At 49.3% G+C, this 27,734-nt stretch overlaps 1 protein-coding gene across 2 annotated transcripts in view; it reads right to left on the bottom strand.

Annotated features, from left to right (window-relative positions):
- D2HGDH (D-2-hydroxyglutarate dehydrogenase) overlaps nucleotides 1–22,443 on the bottom strand; it is a 36,395-nt gene extending 13,952 nt beyond the window's left edge. The window contains exons 1-5 of one of the 2 annotated variants that reach the window (XM_045030495.1): nucleotides 22,311–22,443; nucleotides 18,548–18,957; nucleotides 15,409–15,466; nucleotides 11,022–11,161; nucleotides 6,368–6,561 (exon numbers count right to left, since the gene is read on the bottom strand). In XM_045030495.1, coding sequence (XP_044886430.1) covers nucleotides 6,368–6,561; nucleotides 11,022–11,161; nucleotides 15,409–15,466; nucleotides 18,548–18,950 — 795 coding nt within the window. In that variant the 5' untranslated portion in view covers nucleotides 18,951–18,957; nucleotides 22,311–22,443. Of the gene's footprint in view, nucleotides 1–6,367; nucleotides 6,562–11,021; nucleotides 11,162–11,249; nucleotides 11,832–15,408; nucleotides 15,467–18,547; nucleotides 18,958–22,310 lie in introns of those variants that run through there. The other variant, XM_045030496.1, reaches the window with a different exon arrangement.
- Between the last annotated feature and the right edge of the window lie 5,291 nt (nucleotides 22,444–27,734).

The following is a 27,734-nucleotide window of genomic DNA, read 5'->3' on the forward strand; positions in this document are numbered from 1 at the left end:
GAGCACCAAATAAGGCACCTCTCCCCAGGAACCTCCTGCGGAGACTTTTCGAGCTGCTCTCCGAGAGCTTCGTGGAAGTGTCCCAGGAGGATTTCTGTTCCATCCCTATATGTGTGGACCTTCTCTTTATATAGTATTTAAGGAAAAGTTTTTATATAGTTTTTACATATTTTTTATTCCTGTTTTTTAAAAAATAAATGTTTCCATGTTTATAGCACTTACCGACTGATCCTTCCCCTGATTCTGAGTCCGGGTTAACGGCCGGGGAGGGTTGGTAGGGGATCTCTGTGAGGGTGATGAAGAGATCCTGGCTGTCGGGGAAAGCGGTATTGTAAGCGCTGTCGCCTGCGTCGTCCTCCACAAACCCTTCCTCATCTTCCCCATCGGCGAACATCGCCGAGTACCTGCCCCTCGACACTATCCCATACTCAGAGTCCACGGTCACTGGTGGGGCAGTGGTGGCAGACCCACCTAGAATGGCATGCAGTGCCTCGTAGAAGCGGCATGTCTGGGGCTGTGCTCCGGAGCGTCCGTTTGCCGCTCTGACTTTTTGGTAGCCTTGTCTCAGGTCCTTGATTTTCACGTGGCACTGCGTTGTATCCCGGCTGTATCCTCTGAGTGCCATGGCTTTGGAGACCTTCTCGTAGGTCTTTGCATTCCGTTTGTTGGAGCGCAGCTCCGAAAGCACAGACTCATCGCCCCACACAGCGATCAGATCCAGGACTTCACGGTCTGTCCATGCTGGGGACCTCTTTCTATTCTGGGATTGCATGGACTCCTCTGCTGGAGAGCTCTGCATCGTTGCAGGTGCTGCGGAGCTCGCCCCGATGTCCAACCAGGACATGAGATTCAAAGTGCCCAGACAGGAAAAGGAATTCAAATTTTCCCGGGTCGTTTCCTGTGTGGCTGGTCAGAGAATCCAAGCTTGGACTGCTGTCCAGAGCGTCAACAGAGTGGTGCACTGTGGGATAGCTCCCGGAGCTAGTAAGTTCGATTTCCATCCACACCTAGCCTAATTCGAGATAGCCATGTCGAATTTAGCGCTACTCCCCTCGTCGGGGTGGAGTACCGAATTCGAACTAAAGAGCCCTCTAGGTCGAATTAAACGGCTTCCTGGTGTGGACGGTTGAGCGGTTAATTCGAATTAACGCTGCTAAATTCGATTTAAAGTCCTAGTGTAGACCAGGCCTTAGAGAAGAGGAAAAACTTTCTAACTCCAACCTAGGGGTATGTCTACAGTACGAAATTAATTCAAACTTATTCTATTCGAATTTTTGGAAGCAATTTTATACATTCGGTGTTGTGTGTCCCCACTAAAGTGCATGAATTCGGCGGAGTGCATCCACAGTACAGAGGCTAGCATCGAATGTCGCAGTGGTGCACTGCGGGAAGCTATCCCACAGTTCCCACAGTCCCCGCCACCCCTTGGAATTGTGGGTTAAGCTCCCAATGCATGATGGGGCAAAAAGATTCTTGCGGGTGTTTCTGGGTGTGTGCTGTCACTTGCTTCTCCCTCCGTGAAAGCTATGGCAGACGCCATACTGTCAGCAGACAATGCAGTATGGTGCACCGCCTGTCTCCTAGTACTATGAATCCACCTCGCATGTCCTCTCGTCTTTCTATCTACTCTTTTATCTAACCATTTCCCGCCTTTTTTCGGCTACTGTGAACCGAGCAGCACAGCTTCCACCGCAAACTCTGCTCTCCCGTTCTTGCATCGCTCGCTAATTTTTCCATGTTGTCTGTCCCGGGCTCGCATGCAAGCTACAGAAGCCAACAATTCCCTGCCATTTTTCGGCCATCATGAACTGAGCTGCACAGCTTCCGCCGCTTTTTCCATGTTGTTGGTCCTGGGCTCCCGTGGAAGCTACAGACAGCAACAATTCCCCACCGTTTTTCGGCCATCGTGAACTGAGCTGCAGCTTCCGCTGCAAACTCTGCTCTCCCACTCTTGCAGCTCTAGCGAGCTTCCTGACTCCGTGAAAGCTACAGAAGAGAACCATTTACCACCTTTGATCGGCCATCTTGAACCGAACAGCTCTCCTACACTTCGCACCCTTTTTCCAGGATTACCCCTGCAGGCACCATAGTGCGGCAAGCATGGAGCCCACTCAGATCTCCGCTGCAGTTTTGACCATTGTAAATACCTCACGCATTATCCAGCAGTATGTGCAGTACCTGCAAAACCAGGCGAGGAAGCGACGACAGTGCGATTACTATACTGATGAGGACATGGACACAGATGTTACTAGAAGCACGGCATGTGGCGATTGGGAGATCATGGTGGCGTTGGGCCAGGTTCATGCTGTGGAATGCCAATTCTGGGCCTGTGAAACAAGCACAGACCGGTGGGACCACACAGTGTTGCAGGTCTGGGATGATTCCCAGTGGCTGCGAAACTTTCGTATGTGTAGGGCCACTTTCATGGAACGTTGAGACTTGCTGTCCCCTGCCCTGAAGCGCAGAGACACCAAAATGAGAGCAGCCCTTACAGTTGAGAAGCAAGTTGCCATAGCACTGTGGAAGCTTGCAACGCCTGACAGTTACCGGTCAGTCGGGAATCAGTTTGGAGTGGGCAAATCTACTGTGGGGGCTGCTGTGCTGCAAGTAGCCAACGCAATCATTGACCAGCTGCTATCAAGGGTAGTGACTTTGGAAAATGTGCAGACCATTGTGGATGGCTTTAATGCCCTGGGGTTTCCTAACAGCAGCGGGGTGATAGACGGAACACATATCCCTATCTTGGCCCTGGCACACCAGGGCGGCCAATACATAAACCGCAAGGGATACTTTTCCATGGTGCTGCAAGCACTGGTGGATCACAAGGGACGTTTCACCGACATCAACGTGGGATGGTCGGGAAAGGTGCATGACACTCGCATCTTCAGGAACTCTGGCCTGTTTGAACAACTTACTTCCCAGACCAGAAAATTAGTGCTGGGGATGTTGAAATGCCTATAGTTATCCTCGAGGACCCTGCCTACACCTTAATGCCATGGCTCATGAAGCAGTACACAGGCACCCTGGACAGTAGTAAGGAGCAGTTCAACTATAGGCTGAGAAAGAACAGAATGGTGATAGAATGTGCTTTTGGATGTTTGAAAGCGCGCTGGTGCAGTTTACTGACTCCGTTAGATCTGAGCACTAACAATATTTCAATTGTAATTGCTGCTTGTGGTGTGCTCCACAATATCTGTGAGAGTAAGGGGGAGACGTTTAATGGCAGGGTGGGAGGTTGAGGCAACTCGCCTGGTGGACAATTTCGCACAGCCAGACAACAGGGTGATTAGAAGAGCGCAGCAGAGCGTGCTGCGCATCAGAGAAGCTTTGAAAGCCAGTTTCATGACTGGCCAGGGTACGGTGTGACAGTTGTGTTGGTTTCTTTTGAAGTTACCCGCCCCCTATATATATATATATATATATATGAAAGGAAATAAAGTCAAAATTGTTTAAAAACTGTTCTTTATTAATTGTTGCACAACACATTGAGAGAAATCAGAAGGTAGACTGGGAGACGGGCCGGGGTGGGGGGGGTATTGGGTTGGGGGGTGGAGGAGGAAAGAAGAACATGTCCAGAAACCAAATCAAAAGTTCGCATATGCCAGCATTCTGCTGCTTGGGCGATCCTTTGGGGTTGAGTGTGTGGGTCCCCGCAGCCTCCCCCGTTGTGTTCTTGGGCATCTGGGTGAGGAGGCTATGGAACCTGAGGAGGAGGGAGGTTATACATGGGCTGCAGCGGCAGTCTGTGGTCTTGCAGCCTTTCCCGCATTAGATCCACCATACAGCGGAGCATGTCAGTTTGCTCCCCCATGTGCTTGACCATAGCATCCTGCCTGCTCGCATTGTGCCGTCCCTCCTCTCTTCGTGTTCCTGTACTGCTTTACAGGACTCTGCAATTGTTTGCCTCCATGCATTCAGCTGGGCCCTATCAGTGCGGGAGGACTGCATGAGCTTGGTGGACATGTCGTCACGAGTTTGTTTTTTCCGCCTTCTAATCTGGACTAGCCTCTGGGATGGAGTAGATAGGGGTCACATTGAAACATTTGCATCTGCGGGAGGAGAAAAACGGAGGGTAGTATTTTAAAAGATACATTTCAGAGAACAAAGGGGACACTTTGGTGTGAGTAAGCCATCACATGGCCAGGCAACAGAATTCAGCTTGCAGGCAGCCTAGGGGCACGCGGGGTTCTGCTTCTTCTACATTCATTTCAATGCTTTCAAACTGCTGGGCCCTCTTTCCCATAGCAAGCAATGCCTGGTGGGTTTGCCATATAAAAGGAGGGACTGCAGGCTCTCTGGGATGACCGCTTCACACAACACCCCTCCACCACCCCCGCAATCACTGCGTGCCTCCGATGAGGCTCTGAGCAGGGATGAGCCCTTTAAACTAAACGTGAACAGTCCAGCGAGGCTGGGTTTTCCCCCCACCCTCCACCCCATGGCTCCGATCAGGCTCCCACTCACCAGAAGTACCTTCTCCAGGGTCATAGTCCGGGAGCCCATCTTGGGAGTGGGGGAGGCTATTGGCTCCAGCGTTAAGAATAGTTCCTGGCTAGGGGGGAAAATGCATTCCTCACTTGCCGCCTGTGCACTGTCCTCCTCCTCCTCCTCCTCTTCATCCTCCAATTACTCTTCCTCCTCGCTCTGTGAAACTCCCCCCTTGCAGGTGTCCACAGACAGTGGTGGGGTAGTGGTGGCGTTACCCCCCATAATTGCATGCAGCTCACGGTAGAAGCGGAATGTATGGGGCTGTGATCCAGAGCGCTTGTTCGCCTCCCTGGATTTTTGGTATGCTTGCCTGAGCTCCTTGATTTTTGTACGACACTGTTCTGTGTCCCTGGAGCAGCCTCTTTCCGTCATGGCCCTGGAGACTTTAGTGTACGTATTTGCATTCTTTTTTTGGAATGTAGTTCTGCCATAACAGACTCGTCTCCCCAACATGCAATGAGATCCAGTACCTCCCATTCGGAGCAGGCTGAAGCTCGTCTGCGAATCCAGGACTGCGTGATCTTTTGTGATGGTGGACTCTGCATGATCGCCTGTGATGGTGGACTGTGCTGACGGTCACCTGTGCTGATGGTGACCAAACAGGAAATGAAATTCAAAAGTTCCCAGGGGTTTTTCTGCCCACCTGGCTAGTGCATTGGAGTTAAGAGTGTTGTCCAGAGTGGTCACAAGGGAGCATTCTGGGATCACTCCTGCAGGCCAATAACGTCAAATTGTGTCCACAATACCTTTAACCTGGGATTGCGATCTCAATTTAAGTGCTACTCCACTTGCCGAGGTGGAGTACAGAAATCGGATTAAAGAGCCCTTTAAATAAAAAAAACCAGTTTGGTTGTGTGGACGGAATCAATTTTTTTTTTTCAAATTAACTTGGCTAATTCCAGAATAACAGGCTAGTGTAGACCAGGCCTAAATCTGACACACCCATTACTTCTTGTCCTCCCTTCAGTGGACATGGGGAATTGATCACAGTCCTCTTTATAACAGCTCTTCACATACTGGAAGACTTATCAGGTCCCCCTCTCAGCCTTTACTTCTCAAGACGAAACATGCCCAGTTTTTTTTAACCTTTTCTCATAGTCTGGGTTATCTAAACCTTTTATCATTTTTGTTGCTCTCCTCTGGACCAGTGTTCTCTCTAATTTTTTAGATCCATGTGAAGAATGAATTTTGTTATGTGCACCGATATGGAGGTCATGTGTGGGGAACTTACAGGGAACTTAGCTCTGGACTCTCTCCAATTTGTCCACATCTCTCAAAGTGTGGGCCTACAACTGGACACACAGTACTCCAGCTGAGGCTTCACCAGTGCTGAATAGAACAGGACAACTATTTCCCCTGTCTTACATACCACACTCCGGTTAATACACCCTAGAATTACATTAGCCTTTTTCACAACTGCATCACACTGTTAACTCGTATGCAATTAGTGATCCACTATAACCCCGGATTCTATTCAGCAGTACTACCACCTAGCTAGTTATGCCCTATTTTGTAATTGTGCATTTGATTTTTCCTTCCCAAGTGTAGAACTTTGTACTTCTCTTTATTAAACTTCATCTTGTTGATTTCTGACCAATTCTCTAATTTAGCAAGGTTATTTTGAATTTTAATCCCATCCTTCAAAGTGCTTGCAACCCCTCCCAGCTTGGTATCAGAGGGGTAGCCGTGTTAGTCTGGATCTGTAAAAGCAGCAGAGTGTCCTGTGGCACCTTATAGACTAACAGACATATTAGAGCATGCGCTTTTGTGGTTGAATACCCACTTTGTCAGATGCATGAATATAAAAACAGGATGGCAGCAGGATACAGGATGGAAAGAAGTTCAGATACAGAAAGCAGCTACAAGACACTCCTCTTACCACTTCCAGTCCCAGAACTGTCCCTCGGAGAGAGCCGTACCTCAACAGCCTCAGGCCTCCTGCATTTGTTGCCACATTACCACCAATGTGGCAGCTGCCTTTGGCTCCAAGGTCAAGTGGCATGATGAAGTCCAGCTCCTCAAGATACTGGTTCAGGTTCTCTAAAATACAGCCAGCCTGGCAAACAAGGATTCCTGAAACACAAGAATCAAGCTACAATTTGACACACAGAAATGGTCTCCTAAAGATGCAGGACAACTGTAAGCAACTAGGACCACCCCTTTCTCCAAAACTTCTACCCTGATGGTACAATTCAAATCCAAAACAATTCTTCTCATGACTCTATCTCCCTCTGTACCTATTGGGTTTCTGGGAACTGGGCGGGCGGAAGCCCCCCATTGCTAAAGGATCCCCCCCAGCCTAAGGGGAGGATCTACTGGACCTCAAAAACCCCACTGATTTTGGGGGACAACTAATAAAAGAACAGGGACAGGCGTGCAGTCAAAGGGTCATAAGAAGGGCGCCTGACTGAGACACCAAGCAGAGAACCCCGGACAGCGCCCACTGCTCCTCGAAGGCGTCAAGTGGACGCCACCCAGAGGAACTCTGCCCGGATGCGTGAACAGAGGATCGGAAACAAGCCCCACAGTCACAGGAGTCTCCATTGGCCACCCTCCTCTCCCTGGTTCTGTAGATGGCCATTTTAGCCACGGCGAGGAGGAGATTGACCAGGAGGTCCCGTGACTTTGTGGGGCCACGGATAGGGAGTGCATAAAGAAGGAGGTGAGGGGAAAAGTGCAGCCAGAAACGTAACAGTATATTGGTGAGGAGCCGGTATAGGGGCTGCAACCTGGCGCACTCTAAGTAAACATGCGCCAGGGTCTCCCTCACGCTGCAGAAGGGGCAAGTGTCTGGGGCAGGGGTAAACCACACCAAATACACGCCCGTGCTCATGGCCCCATGAAGGAGCCACCAACTGATATCCCCGGCGGGCCTCGGGACCAGGGTAGAGTATAGGCTGGCCCACCAGGGCTCCTCACCCTCCAGAGGTGGCAGGAGGTCCCGCCACTTTGTGTCGGGCGGGACACGAGGGTGAGGAAGTAAAGGGTGTGGAGCACGAACGTGTAGAGATGTTTCCTTGGCGCAGTTTGGAAGCGGACCGGCTGCAGATTGTGCAGCCGGCTTGCGGAGAAGGGGTGGGGGGGCCGGTCGGGTCCACGGGGCAGGGGCCCGATTAAAAGGTCCGGAGGGCCCGGGGTGGGGGTGGGCGGGGCGTGGCCTCGTGCAGGACCCGGTCAAGGTAGGCCTGAGCAGCGGGCGGCAAAGCGGCCTTCACCTCCTGTAGTACGCGCCAGGGAGTACAAGGTCTGGAGAGCCCCATACGCTGAGTGAGCATCAGGGGATCCAGCCAGTCTCCCCGGTCGTAGTCCAGGAGGTCTCTGACCCTGGTAGCTTCTGCCAGGACCAACCTCTGGCGCACCGCGGGGGACTCTGCCACCTGCACACGGAGCTGGGGGTTGTGTAGCAGGGGCTCCGCGAGGAGATCTGCCCCCTCGGTGGCTGCCACGGACCTGGTCCCTCTGTAGTGGGGTGGTTATCCACTCCTACCCTGCGAGGCTTGAAACAGCCGAGGAGAGGGCTATGGCTGGGGCAAGAAGCCTGGGCTGATTGGGGGAAAGTAGGCTCAACTGGGGCTATGCCCCAATCAGGCCCAGATGGCCCCTATAAAAGGCTGTGAGCCAGAAGCCCAGGCAGTCTCCCTCCGCCTGTAAAGGGAGAAGGGGCTGGCTGCAAGGTGTTAAGCAGGGAACCCAGATTGGAGCAGGGCTGGGGAAAGGCCAAGGGAGCCAGGGAGCTCCGGCCTAGGAAAGCCCCAGGCTGCAATCCATTAGGTACTGGGTTGCAGGGGGCAGCCCATGGGTAGGCAGAGGCAGCCGGTCCAAACCCCCTTTGCCTGTGATGAGTGGCTTATACTGCAGTCTGCCCCAGTGAACAGGGGCTAGATGGAGACTGGGCAGTAGCCAAGACTGAGGCGAAGTGGGGATAGTGGGTAGGGGTTCCGCTGGGAGGTGGAGACCCAGAGTGTGGGGGTACTGCCAGGGGGCAGCACCCAGTTAAAGGGGCACAGGGGTCCTGTGAGGGACACGGGGTCTAAATGACAGGCGGGACACCTGGTCTGCAGAGGGCACTCTGATGACTGGTGAGCTAATTCCTGAGATGACCAGCAGGAGGCACCGCAGGGGTGAGTCTGCATTGCTACAGGATGGTGGAGAATGCAGGCATAGGCGGTCTGCCCCGACACAAGGGGCTGGGCAAGGACTGTGAGACGATTGCCCCAAAGATGGTGGACAGACTGAGAAAGGAGCTGATGGAGCCCAGGTATACTGGGGCGTATTGTGCAGAGGCGCTATGGACTTCCCATGGTTGGGGACAGGGGCCAGCACCATGGCAACAGGAGGCTGGTGACTCACAAGAACTACGAGAGGTGCAATGGGCCCTCCAAAGACAGATGGCCTGGCTGGTGGAGGAACAGCGGGCCTTATGGAAGCTCCTCCGGCACGTGTTCCAGAGGGATGAGCCTGACCCTAGGGCCAGGAGGCCCGGAGCAGAACTAAGGACTTGTTACGCCTGTGGCAGGCATGGGCACATAAGGTGGGACTGTCCCTACGGGGCTGGGGGCAGGGTGCCTCACCCCAAAAAGGGACAGTGACAAGTCCCTCAGACAGTGCACTGGGTGAGGGAACCCAGGCGGCTGCGGGTGCGTTGGGCCTGTGGGCAGCAGGGGCATTTTGGCGAGACTGCCCGGCCCCAAGGAACATGACCCAGGGCGACCCAGGGCAACCCAGGAAGGGCTGGCCCAGTGAGGGACAACGAGAAGAAGCAGGAGGCCCGGGCAACACAGAGGCGGGGAGCCTGTTGGCATTGCCAGGAGCTGGGCCACTGACAGAAAGACTGCCCCCTGGGGTGGGGGGGCAACGCAGCTGGAGGCGGCCAAGAGAGTGGCTGACCGGCCAGGGGGCCACCCAGGGGAGGTGGCGAAGACCACAACTGGGACGGCGGGGATCCTCCGAGAGGGCGGGACCCAGACCATCGCCGGGGAGGTCAGTGACAGGGAAACCCAAACAGACTGGACCCAGCAGGAGGCTGGGACCGAGGTGGGAGTGGTGAAGGTGACTGTGGGGACCCAGACCCTGAAAGAAGAGGGCCTGGGGGACTCAGACCTGCGGGCATGGCTAGAGGCCGCGGATTTGGCCTGCAGGAAGGTCGAAACCCAAACCCGGGAGGTGGCCTGGGGCTGGGAGGCCGCGGAAAGGAGATTGGCGGGCCTGGAGGGACGACCCTGGAGGGCTAACTTCAGGGAGCCCAGGCTGAGAAGCCCCCCCCTTCTCCCAAGGGGTGTGTGTGTGTCTGTGTCTGTGTGTGTATAGCAGGGTGGTGACCGGCTCCTGCCCTGTGAGGCTTGAAACAGCCCAGGAGAGGGCTGTGGCTGGGGCAAGAAGCCTGGTCTGATTGGGGAAAAGTAGGCTCAGCTGGGGCCATGCCCCAATCAGGCCCAGCTGGCCCCTATAAGAGGCAATGAGCCAGAGACCCAGGCAGTCTCTCTCTGCCTGCAGATGGAGAAGGGCCTGGCTGCAAGGTGCCAAGCAGGGAACCTAGATTGGAGCAGGGCTGGGGAAAGGCCAAGGGAGCTCTGGCCTAGGAAAGCCCCAGGCTGCAGTCTGGTAAGGCCCATTAGGTACTGGGTTGCAGGGGGCAGTCCATGGGTAGGCAGAGGCAGCCGGTCCAAACCCGCCTTGCCTGTGATGAGTGGCTTATACTGCAGTCTGCCCCACAATTTGAACAGGAGCTAGATGGAGACTGGGCAGAAGCCAAGACTGAGGTGAAGTGGGGATAGTGGGTGGGGGTTCCCCTGGGAGGGGAGACCCAGACTGTTGGGGTATTTCCAGGGGGCAGCACCCAGTTAAAGGGGCACAGGGTTCCTGTGAAGGACATGGCGGGGCTAAATGACAGGCAGGACACCTGGCTTGCAGTGGGCGCTCTGATGACTGGTGAGCTAATTCCCAAGACAACCTGCAGGAGGCACCGCAGAGGTGAGTCTGCATCGCTACACCCTCCTACTGAAGTCTATGGGAATTTTGACACTGACTTCAAGAGAAGAAAGCCCTGGATTGGTACCTGGAACACAGGGGTACCAAATATTTCTCTCCCTTTAATTTTCCCTTACCTCAACTTTTTAAGAACTTAAATGTTCAAATCAACAAGAGATTTTCTCATTCCCCAAGTCCAACCACATATGCATACTTTTTCCACTTCTCTCCTCCACAAATGCCAGTGCAGACTGGCCATAAACCTGGCAGATCCTTTCTTCAATACCACTGTGATTTATGTCCTACTCTTTACTATCAGATCCAGATAGTATCCCATCTGGATTTCTTAAACAGATACTGGGATGAGTGCAGGTACTCCTTTCCCTTCCCCTCGTCTCCATGTACTATCAGAAACAACATCAGAAGAATCCTGGATTCAGGAAGCCCCTGCTTCCTCCTTGTGGTGTGCTGCTGGTCTGAATCCCTGCTGATACAATACTCAGAAGGAGGGCGGCTTTCAGAGGATTAAAAGATGAGCCCTTTTACATTAGAAGAAATATATTTACCAGACACACTGTTGAAGCTGATGACCTGGTTCATCAGAGCTGTGGAGATAATAATCTCATCAAAGACAGGAACGCTGCCGCCCACAAGGCCCGTGTTACCTCCCTGGGGGTTTACTGCCAACTTCCTTTTGTTACAATACCTGAAAGGGAACACATTGTTCAACAGTCACACTGCTCAGAGCCATGCCCCACTTCCCTTCTTCATGCCTTTGGGAGATTTGTTCTCACGTGCAGTTGGATGAATTGGTTGTCCTCATTAAAGCAAATTGTTTCAGTCCTAAAAGCTGAATTTGAGATGAATGGCCGGTTTCAGATAGAGAGTGAGAAAGCACAAATCCTGCTGATGCCAATAGGCCTTGGATAAAGGAATATAAATGTAGGACCATCCCTTTTTTTGCAGTTTCAGTTGTACAATACAATATTTTTACTCCAAACAGCAGTCAACTCCGTTTAGAAACTAATTGTTCATGTGGCTGCCTTTGTTAGCACATCTTTATCACACTGCTCTGTGTTCTTTCCACCTTATTGCATGGAATTTTGGTTTTGCTGAGGCTCCCGGGTCCCTCAGCGCAGCCGTGTATGGGAGCTCCAGGGTCCCCCTGCCTGTGGGACTGGGCAGCAGCAGGGAGATCCCCTAGTGCTGGGAAACTGCAGCATCTGTCGGCCACCGGCTGGGCAACTACAGGGAGTTCCCCTGCCATGCAAAATACTTGGGCAGCTGTGGGGTCCACCGCTCGCAGCTGGGCAGCTGCGGGGTCCACCAGCCACCCACCACAGTTGGGCAGCTGTGGGGTCCCCCCACCAGGGTGAGGGCTGGGAGCTGTGGAGGCGGGGCTGGCTGGGAGCTCCAGCCCCAGGTTAGAAAATGTCACAAAGGCCTATGGAAGTCACGGAATCTGTGACTTCTGTGAGCTCATCGTAGCCTTATTTATAGAGCACTATGGGTGTGTGCAGGGCATCTTACAGAACAAATAAAAAGACAGGTCTCTGCCCCACAGAATTTACAATTTAACTCCAAAATTGCAGTCTAAGTTAATTCTCTGCTTAGACCTCATACACATGAACAGGGTGGAGGATTAAGGAAGGACTAAGAACAGAAGGCCAATTCAGGCCCATCAGGAACAGCTGTTGACTAGCAAGGGGCCTTCAAGAAGGTAAAGTGCCACAATCAGTTCTTACAGAGCTGGCATGCATCTCAGGATAAGGACTATCTAGTTTAGTTTCTCTTGTTGTAACTAATGCACTTTAAAAATCTCCTCTAAAACCTTTTAGAACTAGGAAAATATGCTGTTCTTTTGTTGCTGAACCAAGAGACATCCTGAATCCTGCAAGTTCCAGTTGTATTAAGTGTACCAAGCTGCAGTGTACTAGGAAATATTTTATAAATGCAGACCTTGATGGTAGAAGGTTTTAGGATCACTTTACACTTTGTTGTAACACACCTGGCATTGGGTTCATACACTGTTGTAAAATGGGATCAACCTTTAATTGTCTGAACCACCAAGTGGTGAGCCTGTGTACTGCTGCTAAATTAGGGCTCGATTCTACACTCAGGCCTGGTCTACACTACGCGTTTAAACCGGTTTTAGAAGCGTTAAACCGATTTAACGCCACACCCGTCCACACTAAGAGGCCCTTTATATTGATATAAAGGGCTCTTTAAATCAATTTCTGGACTCCTCCCTAACGAGAGGAGTAGCGCTAGTATCGGAATTACCATATCGGATTAGGGTTAGTGTGGCCGCAGATCGACGGTATTGGCCTCCGGGTGGTATCCCACAGTGCACCACTGACCGCTCTGGACAGCAATCTGAACTCGGATGCAGTGGCCAAGTAGACAGGAAAAGCCCCGCGAACTTTTGAATATTTCCTGTTTGCCCAGCGTGGAGCTCCGATCAGCACGGGTGGCGATGCAGTCCGAAATCAAAATAAAAAAAGAGCTCCAGCATGGACCATGCAGATGTGATCGCTGTAAGGGCAGGCAAATCTGTTCTATCAGAGCTCCATTACAGAAGACGAAAATCAAAAGCATTTTTAAAAAATCTCCAGACAGACGCCATAGCAGGGACTCAGCGCACTGCTGCGTGACAAGCATAACGGAAAGCCAAAGAATCAAATGGACGCTCATGGAGGGAGGGAGCGGGGACTGAGGACTCAAGCAATCCCACAGTTCCTGCAGTCTCCGAAAAGCATTTGCATTCTTGGCTGAGCTCCAAATGCTTCTAGGGTGAAACACAGTGCCCGCGGTGGTTCAGGGCATAGCTCGGCAATTTAACACCCCCACCCACCCCCAGAAGTGAAATGGAAAAAAATCCTCTCTTGACTCTTACATGTCACCCTATCTTTACTGAATGCTGCAGATAGACATGATGCTGCAGCAGTCAACACCAACATCCTCGCTCCACCCCACCCCCCGCCATGGGTGGCTGATGGGGCAATATGGCTGATATCCAGCGTCATAATCAGCCTTTTGGCACATGGTGCAGTGCAAAAGGACTGGTAACCATTCTCATCAGCCCGTGAGTGCTCCTGGCTGGCCTCCAGTGAGGTCGGCCGGGGGCGCCTGGGTAAAAAACTCCTGATCATTCCTGGTAGATGGTGCAGTAGGACTGATAACCGTCTTCATCATAGCAACAGGAGGTTGAGCTCCATCAGCCTCCGCCCTTCATGTGTAAAGAAAAGATTCAATTGTCCCTGGACTAGCAGCGGGATGCTGGGCTCCTCTCCCCCACACTGCTTAATGTCCTGTCTGGTCTATCATAGCAGCTGGAGGCTGCCTTCCCCTCATATCTCACTAACAAGTCACTGTTTCTTATTCCTGCATTCTTTATTACTTCATCACACAAGTGGGGGGACACTGCAACAGTAGCCCAGGAAGGCTGGGGGAGAACGGAATCAACAGGTGGGGTTGTTGCAGGAGCACCCCCTGTGAATAGCATACAGCTCATCATTTCTGCGGGATCTGACACGGAGCAGCTGTGCTCTCTGGTTCTCTTATACACTGCTTCTCTAGTACAGTTGCCCCATATTCTAGGCAGGACTGATTCTATTTTTAGATACTAAAAAGGAGGGATTGACTCAGGGAGTCATTCCCATTTTTGTCTTTTGCGCCCCCCGGCCGATCTCAGCCAGGGGCACTTATGACAGCAGCAGAAGGTGCAGTGCAAAAGGACTGGTAACCATCATCTTATTGCCAATTTATGACATGGTAGATGGTACAGTAGGGCTGATAACCATCTCTGCTGTCATGCAAAAGCAAATGCATGCTGCTGTGTAGCGCTGCTTAATCGCCTCTGTCAGCGGCATCTAGTACACATACGGTGACAGTCACAAAAGGCAAAACAGGCTCCATGATTGCCATGCTATGGCGTCTGCCAGGGCAATCCAGGGAAAAAAGGCGCGAAATGATTGTCTGCCGTTGCTTTCCCAGAGGAAGGAGTGACTGACGACATTTACCCAGAACCACCCGCGACAATGATTTCTGCCCCATCAGGCACTGGGATCTCAACCCAGAAATTCCAAGGGGCGGGGGAGGCTGCGGGAACTATGGGATAGCTACGGAATAGCTACCCACAGTGCAATGCTCCAGAAATCGACGCTAGTCTCGGACCTTGGACGCACACCACTGATTTAATGTGTTTAGTGTGGCCGCGCGCACTCGATTTTATACAATCTGTTTTACTAAACCGGTTTATGTAAATTCGGAATAATCCCGTAGTGTAGACGTACACCCAGTGACACCGAGAGCAGTATTGTCATTGACTTCAATGGATATAGGATCAGACTTTCAGGTTCAGGAGCTCTTTGAAGCTGGGATCAGGCCAAAGGTTTCTCTTGTAGGATTTATTTTGAATCTCTTATTTTATTTTCCTTTTGTTCTCCTAATCTCCTTTTTCCCCTTTGGCTATTTTTCTCCTTCAGCCTGAGCCTGTTGTGACCTTCTGAGGATTGTTCCTTTCTGCTACTGGCACTGTTTCCAATTTGGTCAGTTCAGTGGAGCAGAGAAATCACTAATGATGAGATGCTGCCCCCTACACACACACCCACACACTACTACTAAGGATTTTCTAATCAGGGCCACAGGTGTGTGGATCTGAGGAGCCAGCTGTTTCCCATTTGGCATTTATAACATTTGTTAGTTGTTTCAGTGATCACATTTCTAGTTAGGAACCCATTCCTTTCCCTAACCACCTGAAAGCTCTCTTGGTCTAGCGTTCATAGTTAGACTGGATTTGCTCATTCATGCACATTACCTGGTTTCTTGATTAAATCTGGTAGCAATGTCAAATGATATGAGAAAATTGTTAGAGTAGAGCAAAGACAGAATTCAGAGATAGCAAAATAGAAGCACTAAGTAGCAAAGATCAGTTAAAAAGATGTAAATTACCTGAGAATCTCAGCTACCTCTGCTGCTGTCCGTGGCCTCAGTAACATCTTACTGCAGCCTGCAATGAAAGCAAAGTATGGTAAAATCAATCTGAAGCAAAGATTGTGGCCAAAAAGAAAAACCCAACATCTTTTGGTATTTCTGACACTAATGGCAACAGAACATGTCAGGGTCATCTGCACCATGAGCTTCAATTATGAGGTGAGGTTACTTGTTCCCTGGTTTAGCAGCACAGGGAAAATCATGGAAGAAACACGTTCCTGCAATGCTCCAATAGTAACCAAACTCAGGGTACATCTACACCAGGGCTCGGCAACCTATCAGAAGTGGTGTGCCAAGTTTTCATTTATTCATTCTAATTTAAGGTTTCGTGTGCCAGTAATACATTTTAATGTTTTAAGAAGGTCTCTTTCTATAAGTCTATAATATATAACTAAACTATTGTTGTATGTAAAGTAAATAAGGTTTTTAAAATGTTTAAGAAGCTTTGTTTAAAATTAAATTAAAATGCAGAGCCACCCAGACCAGTGGCCAAGACCCAGGCAGCGTGAGTGCCACTGAAAATCAGCTCACATGCCACCTTTGGCACATGTGCCATAGGTTGCCTACCCCTGGTCTACACTACCCGCCGGATGGGTGGGTACCGATCGATCTATCGGGGATCGATTTATCGTGTGTAGTGTAGACGCGATAAATCGATCCCTGATCACTCTCCTGTTGACTGCTGAACTCCAGCTCGGCGAGAGGCAGAAGCAAAGTTGACGGGGGAGTGGGTGGCCATCGATCCTGCACCACGAGGACGTGAAGTAAGTGATTAAGTCGATCTAAGATACATCGACTTCAGCTACGCTATTCTCATAGCTGAAGTTGCCTATCTTAGATCGATCTCCCCCCACCCCCTGACCGAGAGTAGACCAGGCCTTAGTGATCAGAAATGACATTGATGGGCTGCAAAGGGAGCAGTGTCCTATAATAACAGGAATAATACTGAGCTCTTATATAGTGCTTTTTATCTATAGCTCCCCAAGCACTTTACTAAAAAGGTAAATATAATTATTCTCATTTTACAATTAGAGTATGTTGCTATGGTGAGGACAAGAGATGGTCAGAAAAATAAGAGATTAAATGGCACTAGTTTTGGCAAATACCAGCTCTCATGTGGCTGGAATTTTTCCCACAGAACGTGTATAACTGGCCAGATGTAATAATGGATGACTTTCACTTCTCCCTGAAGTACTGTACACATAGAAACACTAAGGCCTGGTCTACACTAAGAAGGGGGGTCGAACTAGGGTACGCAAATTCAGCTACGTGAATAGCGTAGCTGAATTCGAAGTAGCCTAGTTCGACCTACTCACCCGTCCAGATGCGGCGGGGTCGAACTCTGCGGCTCCCCTGTCGACTCCGCCACCGCCATTTGCAGTGGTGGAGTACCGGAGTCGACCACAGCACTTCCGGAGTTCGAACTATCGCGTCTAGATCAGACGCGATAGTTCGAACTCCGAGAAGTCGAACTCACCGCGTCGACCCGGAAGGTAAGTGTAAACCTACCCATAGGGTACCAAACTAGGTAAATCATTGGTAGGGCCCTACCAAATTCACAGCTATCAAAAACACATCACAGGCCATGAAATCTGGTCTTGTGTGTGTTTTTACTCTATACCAGGGGTCCAGCTCTGAAGGCAGTGCCCTACCAGCAGCAGTGCAGAAGTAAGAGTGGCAATACCATACCATGGCACCCTTCTGCGCTGCAGCCTTCAGAGCTGGGAGGCCAGAGAGTGGTGGCTGCTGACTGAAAGCTCAGTGTTGCAGGCAGCAGAGCAGAAGGGTGGCAATACCATACCATGCCATCCTTACTTCTGTGCTGCTGCTGATGGCAGCTCTGCCTTCAGAGTTGGCAGCAGCGGCCACTCTTCACCTGCCCAGCTCTGAAGGCAGCGCTGCCACCAGCCACAGCACAGAAGTAAGGGTAGCAATACCACAACACTCCCTACAATAATCTTGCAATACCCCCCCTCCAACTCCTTTTTGGGTCAGGATGCCTACAATTACAACACCGTGAAATTTTAGATTAAAATAGCTGAAATCATGAAATTTATTATTTTTAAAATCCTATGACCATGAAATTGACCAAAATGGATCATGAATTTGCTAGGGCCGTAATCATTGGTCTTCTCCACAGAGACAAATCTTAAATTTCCTAAATTAGCTCTGCTCAGTCCAGCGTTCTGCTTCACTGGCTTGGCATTGGCAACCATGGAAAACATATGCCATTTTCCATGCTAAGAGAATAAATAAGTGGAGAGAAGAAAACTCCAATAACAATCACCTTCTCAAAAATAAGTCCGCTGTGTTGAAGACTGAAGAATCATACCCTACTGTAAGGTATTTTAACACCTTGTTCTAAATACTCATTGGGTCAGTGAGTTTAATGATGATACAAGGCAAGTACTTTATAGAGCTCTCACAAATCTACAGGCACTCTTGCATTTTTAGACTAATTTTCAGGGACAGCATCCAATAGCTCCACCTTTAGGATAATCAAAGAAAGATTTGACTATTTGAAGATTTCAAACAAACACTCTTATTTTTAAGGTAGATATGATACTCTAAAAGAATCAATTAAAACATAATTGACTGTTTAGTGGATGAATTTCACTATAAAATGAACCATTTCAAAAGCAAGGTAAAACTTTGGGTATATGTAAGCAAAAACATAATTTAACAGTTAACCAAGAGCTGATTGGGAAATATTTTTTGTTCCAATGAAAAAATCTGACAAAATTGAGAGTTTTGACCAAAAAAAAAATTCATAGGAAAGTATTTTTTGAATGAAAAATTTCCACCAGCTCTAATAACCAAATTTGATTTTGTAGGATTTGTATAAATAAGCAGCAGCACAAACTTGGCACCGGAGTTGATGTTTTTGCCTGCAGATTCAGTGGGATAGATGGCTATAAAACTATTAGAATAAACTCTTAAAGGTTGAGTATATCCAATAGTTTTATTAAAAAGGGAAGCAGGTTTTTGGAAAGAAAATAAATATATGAGAGACTTTTTGCTATTTTTTATAGCTGCTAATATATATTGCTAATTATGGTTAAGGGGGTAGAGTGTGTCAAAATGTTAAAACACCTACCTCGGACTGACTGCAGCCAGTCCACATTAAACAGTCGTAATTCATCTGGGTCTGTGATGACTCTACCAGGTATAAGGTGCTCGAAAAAAGCTATATCACTATCAGAAACATGAGAGAAGGGCAGCCTCTGCACACCATACCGCTCACTAGTCAGCATCACTTCCTTGGGGCTGCTGGAGGCTGTAGAGAGAGCTCGCTTGCCCAGCAGACTGGTGCCTGATAGGACGGATGGCCTGGACACTGGTATCCTGTATAGCTCTACTAGTTTCTTCTGCTTAAGTGTCCACTGAGCAGTAGCACTGGTCCACACTGCCAAGGGTCTCTTATGGCCATTCATCTGCCATCTTGGTAGGGTCCAACAGCACCTAACCAAACGAAGCTGGACGAGACAGGAAACTGTCATGGTTGCCCTGAAATGCAAACAGAGGATTAACACCCAGTTTCGATTCTTCCTGCTGCTCTCCATGTCCCGTATGCATAAAAAAACTAGATTTTTCAACTAACTGACTTGCTACTGTTCTTTATGGAGGCAGAACTATAGGGAAAACCTAGCTCCTGTAGGGAGTAAAAGGTCATTCTTATTTGCAGATAGGAGAGTTTCAGGATCATCGTTATATTATTGTATACAATCAACCCATCTCATATCTAGGAAAATCCAGACTGAAGTAGGATCATATAGGGGAAGCAGAGGGAAACCAAAGCTTCTAGTATTTGTTAGGATATAGATATTCAAGCCTGTCTGGCCTTTACTTTAAGAATTTAGGTGTATTCTTATCACTTAGCTAGTTATAGAGGTATAAAAGAAAGAATCAAAATAATTGTCTATCTGTGTAAGGGCCTTCTCTCACTGTGACAGTCTGTTGGCCTGTTTAGTCATATTGAAATAAGGCAATCTGGGGCTGTTAGGAAGGTGAGCCGATCAATCACCTCCAGAGAAAGGGAAGAGCTTAGAACATGTAAAAAGAAATTTAGTTTGATAGTTTTCTGTCTGGTAAGAACTCACTTATCAATAGACACAGCAGGAGAACCCTTATGTCTGTTTAGATGTAGTTGTAAAACCCTTATGTCTGTATAGATGTAGTAGTGAAATTCTCACTTCTGTATTGTTTTGTATGTTTTTTTGCATGGTCTCTGTCTGGTTCTGTAATTGTTTCTGTCTGCTGTATAATTAATTTTGCTGGGTGTAAACTAATTAGGGTGGTGGGATATAATTGATTAGCTAATCATGTTACAATGTTAGGATTGGTTAGGTAAATTTTAGTAGAATGATTGGTTAAGGTATAGCTAAAAATATTACTATATAAATTAGGGGCAAACAGGAAGTAAGTTGGGATTCGAAAATAAGGAAAAAAACTTGGATTTAAGCTTGCTGGAAGTTCACTCCAATAAACATCGAATTGTTTGCACCTTCGGACTTCGGGTATTGTTGCTCTCTGTGCATGTGACAAGGACCAGGGAAGTGTGAAAGTGAAGGAATAAACTCTCTAACAGTATTACTGAAAATTCCCAATGAAATATACATGATATATCATAACTTTCATTGAGAAATGCATGCATTATAATGGCTGTAAAGGTCCTTCAAAACTGTTTTCAATGAAGGACAGAGCTTCATATTTAATGCACCTACTCATGTGCTGCTTCCTGAGGACATACGCCCTCAGCCCTTATGCTGCACATGACATGACTAGTCTTTTTCACAAATTCTACCCATAGCTCAAGCCTGCTTTTCCCCTGCATCTTGCCCTTGAGAAGGTACCCATATATAAACTCCTGAAGCCTGATTCTCCACTCCAAGGCACAACGCAGTTGAGAATCAGACCCGTCTGTGTGTTTCCCATGACACTGGGTACATTTGCAAGAATCTATAAACTGGGATACTTATTAATCTGTAAGAATCCAAAGAACACATATCTGACCAACACCATTTGGGGGCTGTCTGGATACAAATTGCAGCTGAGGTACCCCCTCCCGCCCCCAACAACAAGGAGAAGATGTTAACTACTCCAGTGACCAGTGAAAGGGTGTGGGTGTGGAAGAACTAAAGACTTAGTGCAAACTGATGAGTCAAACAAAGAAATCCTCTCTGCTTTCATTACCAATTTTTACAATACTAGTCTTAAACACTGATTAAAATGTTTCTTTGTACAAACAGCAAGTTTCAATAATATGCTGGAGTGCTGGATGTGATGTGAATAAACCAGTGAAAGTGCTTGGATGCTCAGTGGAATAAGTTGATAGAATTACTGACTATAACCAATCAGTTTCAGAAGCAAGGTAAAACTTTGGTTATATATAAACAAAAAATATTGACTAGCTATCTCCCCTTCTAGATCATATAATAGGACTTTTATAGGGAAATAGGACAAATAGGACACATCAAGTATATACTCATTTGTCCATGGCATTTATTGCTAAAAGTTTGCATTCCTCCTCCCACTTCCAATATATAGCTAAATGCCCACAAGCCAATGTCAAAATGCAGCATTTACAAGGGATCTGGCTCCACTGCCCATAGAAAATATGTGAGAAAACTGAGTTCCTATGTTGATTCAGGCCCAATAAGCATGTACCACTGCCAATTATTGCCACATTATGTCCATGTGGTTATGCTGAGAAAAGAACCCCCCAGAGTGAATGATAATAGACACATTTTTGTCCTGCTGTCCAATTTAGTGTGTGGCACATAATAGAATAAAATTAACAAGTTTGCTACTTTTTAAAATAAGGTTTAAACAGTAATATATATATATATATATAATAACCTGACCCATCTTCTATTCTATTTACTTTGGTGTGAATAAGAACCTGCTACTCCAGTAACTTTGCTACCAACCCAAAGCATCTGCCTGCTCAGATGCTCAGCCTTTCACACAGGACACGTGAGGGGATTTTGGAAAAGCTGAGCTTTCCCGTTGGAACCTGTATGTTCAGAGGCAGCTGTTTCAGGATGTGCCCAGCTGTCACTGGGAATCTCTTTTGTATGTGTGTTTGGGGAGATGGCAACATGGAACATACAGCTGAGAAACGCTTTCACGCTAAGAATCTCTCCTTTTTATTAAATGGCCACATGGGATACATCCTAATTTCCTACAGTGGAGTCCTGCCATAGGTAGATACTCATTGCAGTGGTCTACCATCTGGCAGGTGCATGGCAGCAAGCATGCAGCTTGGCGTGCCGAGACAGGTCTGTTTGTGTGTGCTGTACGGGAGTGTAAGTCATGGTCAGCATTCCCAGACAACAGGAGTGGACCATGACTATCACACTGCACACTGCCAAGGCACTGTGGGGCAGAGGGAGCATTGCACACTGCCTCGGGGGGGGGGGGGGCAGGGGGAAACAGACGCACACTGCCAAGACATGGGGGGGGGCGGAGGGGGAGCACTGCACACTGCCTCAGTGGGGGACAGCAGCAACTGCCAAGATGGGGGGGCACAGGGGGAGGGGGGACAACTGCCAAGATATGGGGGGGACAGAAGGGGACCATTGCACACTGCCTCGGCGGGGGGGGGGGGGGGCGGGGGGAACAGACGCACACTGCTAAGATATGGGGGGGTCAGAGAGGGAGCTCTGCACACTGCCACAGCAGCGGGGGAGGGGGGGACATTACACACTACGTCGGCGGGGGAGGGGACGCACACTGCCAAGATATGGGGGGGTCGGAGAGCAGGGGCGGCCCGAGGCACCAGCTAAACAAGCCGACCCCTGCAGCCGGGGCAGGGCCGCGCTACCGGCTCCGCTTGGGGGAGAGGGATGGCTCCTTACCGCGGAAGAGCGGCGGGACCCGGTAGCGCGGCCCCGCCTGGCTGCAGAAGACGGGCCGCTGCTCCTCCGCTTGTTTGCGCCCGGTGCTTCAGCGCCTCCTAAACAGCGCGGCAGCGGCCTAGCTCCGGGGGGGGGGCTGGGCTCCGCCCCCTCCGCTCCGCGCCGCGTGGTCAGGGGGCGGGGCTGCGAGCTCCGGGCCGAGCGGCTCCTCCCCTGACCACGCGGCTCTGAGCGGGGAGGAGCTCAGGCACCTCCGGGAGCCACGCGGCTGCCGCGCTGTGCAGGGCCGCTTCTCGACGCGCGCGGTGAGCTGGGGGTAAGCAGCCGGGGCCGGGGGGTTGGCTAAGGGGCAGGGAGTCCCGGGGACACTCAGGGGGCAGGGAGGGGGCAGAGGTTCTGTGAGGCAGGGCCGCCCAGAGGGGCAATTTGCCCCTGGTCCCGCAGGGGCCCCCATGAGTGTTTTTCGGGGCCCCTGGAGTGGGGTCCTTCACTCACTCCAGGGGGCCCGGAAAACTCTTCCTCTCCCGTCTTCGCCGGCGGAGGGGGGGGTCGGAAGGACTCCCCGCCGGTGAATTATCGCCGAAGCGGTACCCACCGCTGGGTCTTCGGCGGTAATCCGGCGGCGGGGGGCCCTTCCATTCCGGGACCCGCCGCCGAAGTGCCCCGAAGACCCGCGGCGGGTCCCGCTTCGGCGGTAATTCGGTGGCGGGGGCCCCCCGGCGCGGGTCTTCGGGGCACTTCGGCGGCGGGTCCCGGAACGGAAGGGCCCCCGGCGCCGAATTACTGCTGAAGCGGGGGCCCCCCGCCGCCGAAGACCCCGGGCCCCCGGAATCCTCTGGGCGGCCCTGGGGGGGGGCGGTCAGGGGCCAGGGAAGGGGGGATTGGATTGGGGGGGTCTCGGGGAGGTGGTTGTCAGACGACAAGGAGATGGTTGAGTTTCAGGATCCTGACAAAAGGAAGAAAGGAGAGCCGCAGAATATGTACAATGGACTTCAGAAAAGCAGACTTTGACTCCTTCAGGGAACTGATGGGCAGGATCCCCTGGGAAGCTAATATAAGGGGGCAAGGTGTAGGGATATTAAAGAAGGTACTAACAGTGATTCCCCCAAGTGACAGTGACCCCCCCCCATAATTTGTCCCCCACACTTTAAAAATCCAACAGTTTCACCAAATACAAAAATCTCTTCGGTCTTCTGTTAAAACTTGTAAGCTACTGTCTGCAGAAACCATTGATTGTATCTGTCCTGTGAAAGATACTCTATTACTATGTCTTACAAACAAGTTAATTGACATTGTTCTTGAAGTGAACTGCTGTGAGCCTTAAGCTGTAATTGATATAATGTAAACAAATGCTATAAGCCCTTAAGTGACTTTCACTTCATTGTAACAGCAACGGCTCCTAGGAACAGACCCCCACCCTCTGTGATTAAAGGGCCGGGAGTCTCAAATGAATTAGCACACACTCCGAAAGTGGTGGAGACAGTAAATTAAAATATGGTTAAGATATGGAATGTATGTTGATGAATGCATGATGTACATGAATGGTTAGGGAGGTGCCAGCCTAGAAAGGGAGTATTCATTGGCCGAAGAATGTGTCAAGTGGACCACCAGACAACCCCCGGAGGGTAAACTGGGATCCACCCCAACACCTGGAAGGATGAGAAACACAAACTTTGGACAGTGTGGAGCCACCAGGAATGTGCCATCTGCTGACTGAGTCAGCAACAGCAGGATGAAACAGTTCCCATAGACTAACATACGAATTAATTCCTATAAAAATGGACTCTAAAGACTGTAGACTTTGAGTCTCTGGTTCTGCTGCCAACCTCCAGGAGCATCAGGTGCATCTGACGCAGACTCGTCTCCATCCTCATGACCAAGATAACTGGCAAGGGATGTGAAGGGTAAGAAGAAGGGTTTCTACAGGTGTGTTAGCAACAAGAAGGTGGTCAGGGCAAGTGTGGGACCCTTATTGAATGGGGGAGGCAACCTAGTGACAGATGATGTGGAAAAAGCTGAAGTACTCAATGTTTTCTTTGCCTTGGTCTTCACAGACAAGGTCAGCTCCCAAACTGCTGCACTAGGCAGCACAGTACAGGGAGGAGGTGAGCAGCCGCAGTGGTGAAAGAACAGGTTAAGGACTATTTAGAAAAGCTGGACGAGCACAAGTCCATGGGGCTGGATGCAATGCATCCGAGAGTGCTGAGGGAGCTGGCAGATGTGATTGCAGAGCCATTGGGCATTATCTTTGAAAACTCGAGGCAAGTGGGGGAGGTCCCTTACGATTGGAAAAAGGCAAATACAGTGCCCATCTTTAAAAGAGGGAAGAAGGAGAACCTGGGAAACTACAGACTGGTCAGCCTCATGTCAGTCCCTGGAAAAATCATGGAGCAGGTCCTCAAGGAATCCATTTTGAAGCACTTGGAGGAGAGGAAGGTGATCAGGAACAATCAACATGGATTCACCAAGGGCAAGTCATGCTTGACCAACCTGATTGCCTTCTATGATGAGATAACTAGCTCTGTGGATATGGGGAAAGCAGTGGACGAGATATACCTTGACTTTAGCAAACTTTTGATACGGTCTCTCACAGTATGCTTGCCAGCGAGTTAAAGAAGTATGGATTGGATGAATGGACCATAAGGTGGATAGAAAGCTGGCATGATCATCGGGCTCAATGGGTAGTGCTCAATGGCTCAATGTCTAGTTGGCAGCCAGTATCAAGCAGAGTGCCCCAGGAGTCACTCCTGGGGCCAGTTTTGTTCAACATCTTCATTAATGATCTGGTGATGGGATGGATTGCACCCTCAGAAAGTTCGTGGATGACACTAAGCTAGGGGGAGAGGTGGATATGCTGGAGGGTAGGGTTAGGGTCCAGAGTGACCTAGACAAATTGGAGGATTGGGTCAAAAGAAATCTGATGAAGTTCAGCAAGGACAAGTGCAGAGTCCTCACTTAAGATGGAAGAATCCTGGTGTGACAGGTTCGGTCACAGAGACCCCCCTTGGGACTGTTACCTGATGTGCCGAGACTACCTCTGAGCCTGTTTTCTCTGCCAGTCTGGCCCTCCAGAACCCTGCATTGTTGAGCCAGACATGCAAGCCTGCTGCAACACAGACCCAGGGTCTGAACCATGCCCCCAAAGCTGCAGACTTAACTGAAAACAGCTTAGCAAGTGTTCCTGTCTCCAGCACCCAGACACCTAGCTCCCAATGGGATCCAAACCCCAAATAAATCCGGTTTATAAAGCTTTTATATTCTCTCTCTTGTGGGCGGAAACCCCTTTGTTCTTCTGTGCAAAATCACAGCAACAAGATGGAGTTTGTAGCCACCTGGGCAAGTCACATGTCCATGAACAGTTTGGCTTTTTGCAGGCTGATGCCATTGTTTACATGTTAGTTTGAACATTCCCAGGAAAGCTCAGATGTGGACTGGCATCTCCCAAAGTCCACTGTTAGTTAAGTACTTCCAATTACTTGAATAGATCCTTCACAATATGTTGGCCAAACCTCCCTTATATGTCTCCTACATCAAACACTTCAAATACAAGCATAGAGCCAATGCTCATAACTTCAGATATAAAAATGATACATGCCAACAAATCAGATGAATATATTCAGTAGATCATAACCTTTGAAAAGATATGTTACATGGCATATCTAGCACAAAGCATATTCCAGTTATGTCATATTTACACTCATAAGCATATTTCTATAAACATATAGAGTGCAACGTCACACCTGTGCACTGCTACAGGCTGGGGACTGACTGGCTAAGTGGCAGTTCTGCAGAAAAGGACCTGGGGATTACAGTGAACGAGAAGCTGTATATGAGTCAACAGTGTACCCTTGTTGTCAAGAAGGTTAATGGCATATTGGACTGCATTAGTAGGAGCATTGCCAGCAGACTGAGGGAAGTGGTTGTTGCCCTCTATTGGGCACTGGTGAGACCACATCTGGAGTATTGTGTCCAGTTTTGGGCCCCCCACTACAGAAAGGATGTGGTCAAATTGGAGAGAGTCCAGCGGAGGGCAAAGCAAATGATTAGGGGCTGGGACACATGACTTATGAGGAGAGGCTGAGGGAACTGGGGTTATTTAGTCTGCAGAAGAGAAGAGTGAAGGGGGATTTGATAGCTGCTTTCAACTGCCTGAAGGGAGGTTCCAAAGAGGATGGATCTAGACTGTTCTCAGTGGTGGCAGATGACAGAACAAGGAGCAATGATCTCAAGTTGCAGTGGGGGAGGTCTAGATTGGATATTAGGGAAAAACTATTTCACTAGGAGGGAGGTGAAGCACTTGAATGGGTTACCTAGGGAGGTGGTACAATCTCCATCTTTAGAGGTTTTTAAGGCCTGGCTTGACAAAGCTCTGGCTGGGATGATTTAGTTGGTGTTGGTCCTGCTTTGAGCAAGGGGTTGGACTAGATGACCTCCTAAGGCCTCTTCCAACCCTAATCTATGATTCTCTCCGGCCAATGTGGCCCTGCTCCCCAGCTCAGCTTGGACCCCTGCTCTCGCCTTAGCTCAGCCCCACTCTGTTCCAGGCAATTCCAGCTCATACGGAGGATGGGACCCCCCCCTCTTTCCCCCTGGCCTCCTGACTCCCTCATTAGCTTTCCTGCCCCGTCAATCAGGCTGACCTGGAACATTGGCCTCTCCCCATTTCTCCTGGGGACTGTCAGTCTCAGGGTCCTGCTTTCCTATTAACCCTTCCCCTTTGTTTTGGTATTGGGAACTAGCCAACCAAAAAAAACCCACTTAGTTTTAGTAAGGGGTCGTTTCCTCTTGCTAAAATTCTGCCACAGCCATAGTATTCACACCAGTACATCAGGCCCCATATTAGCAACATATACGCAATCATGTCATATAAAAAAATCATTAATAATTAACAAAAGAACATTTAACATATTTAACATTCAGTGTCTACTTTTTCACACTATACGTGATAATTAGGGCCTACCAAATTCAGATGTCACGGACTATGAAATCTGGTCTCCTCCCGTGAAATCTTGTCTTTTGTGTGCTTTTACCCTATACTATACAGATTTCATGGGTGGAGACGAGTGTTTCTCAAACTGGGGATCCTGACCCAAAAGTAAGTTGTGGGGAGAGGGGGTCATAAGGTTATTTTAGGGGGGTTGTGGTATTGCCACCCTTTCTTCTGCGCTGCTGTGACGTTATTGACATAAACTATGACCATATAGATCATTGTTGCAACCACTGTTATATATTTGCACCTAATCTTGTACAAAGGAGGTCCAGTAAGGTGTCTATGGAAAGGTTATGATTTACTGGTTATGATTATGCTATCTGTATGTGTGTATCATTTTTGTAGTTGAAGTTATGAATATTGGCTATGTACTTGTATTTCAATGTGTTTTGATTCTAAGTAGCCTCAGTGAAGCATTTGGTCAGCTTCTTGAG

The sequence above is a fragment of the Mauremys mutica genome, chromosome 9, assembly GCF_020497125.1.
Source record: "Mauremys mutica isolate MM-2020 ecotype Southern chromosome 9, ASM2049712v1, whole genome shotgun sequence".
In the NCBI taxonomy this organism is placed as follows: domain Eukaryota; kingdom Metazoa; phylum Chordata; order Testudines; family Geoemydidae; genus Mauremys; species Mauremys mutica.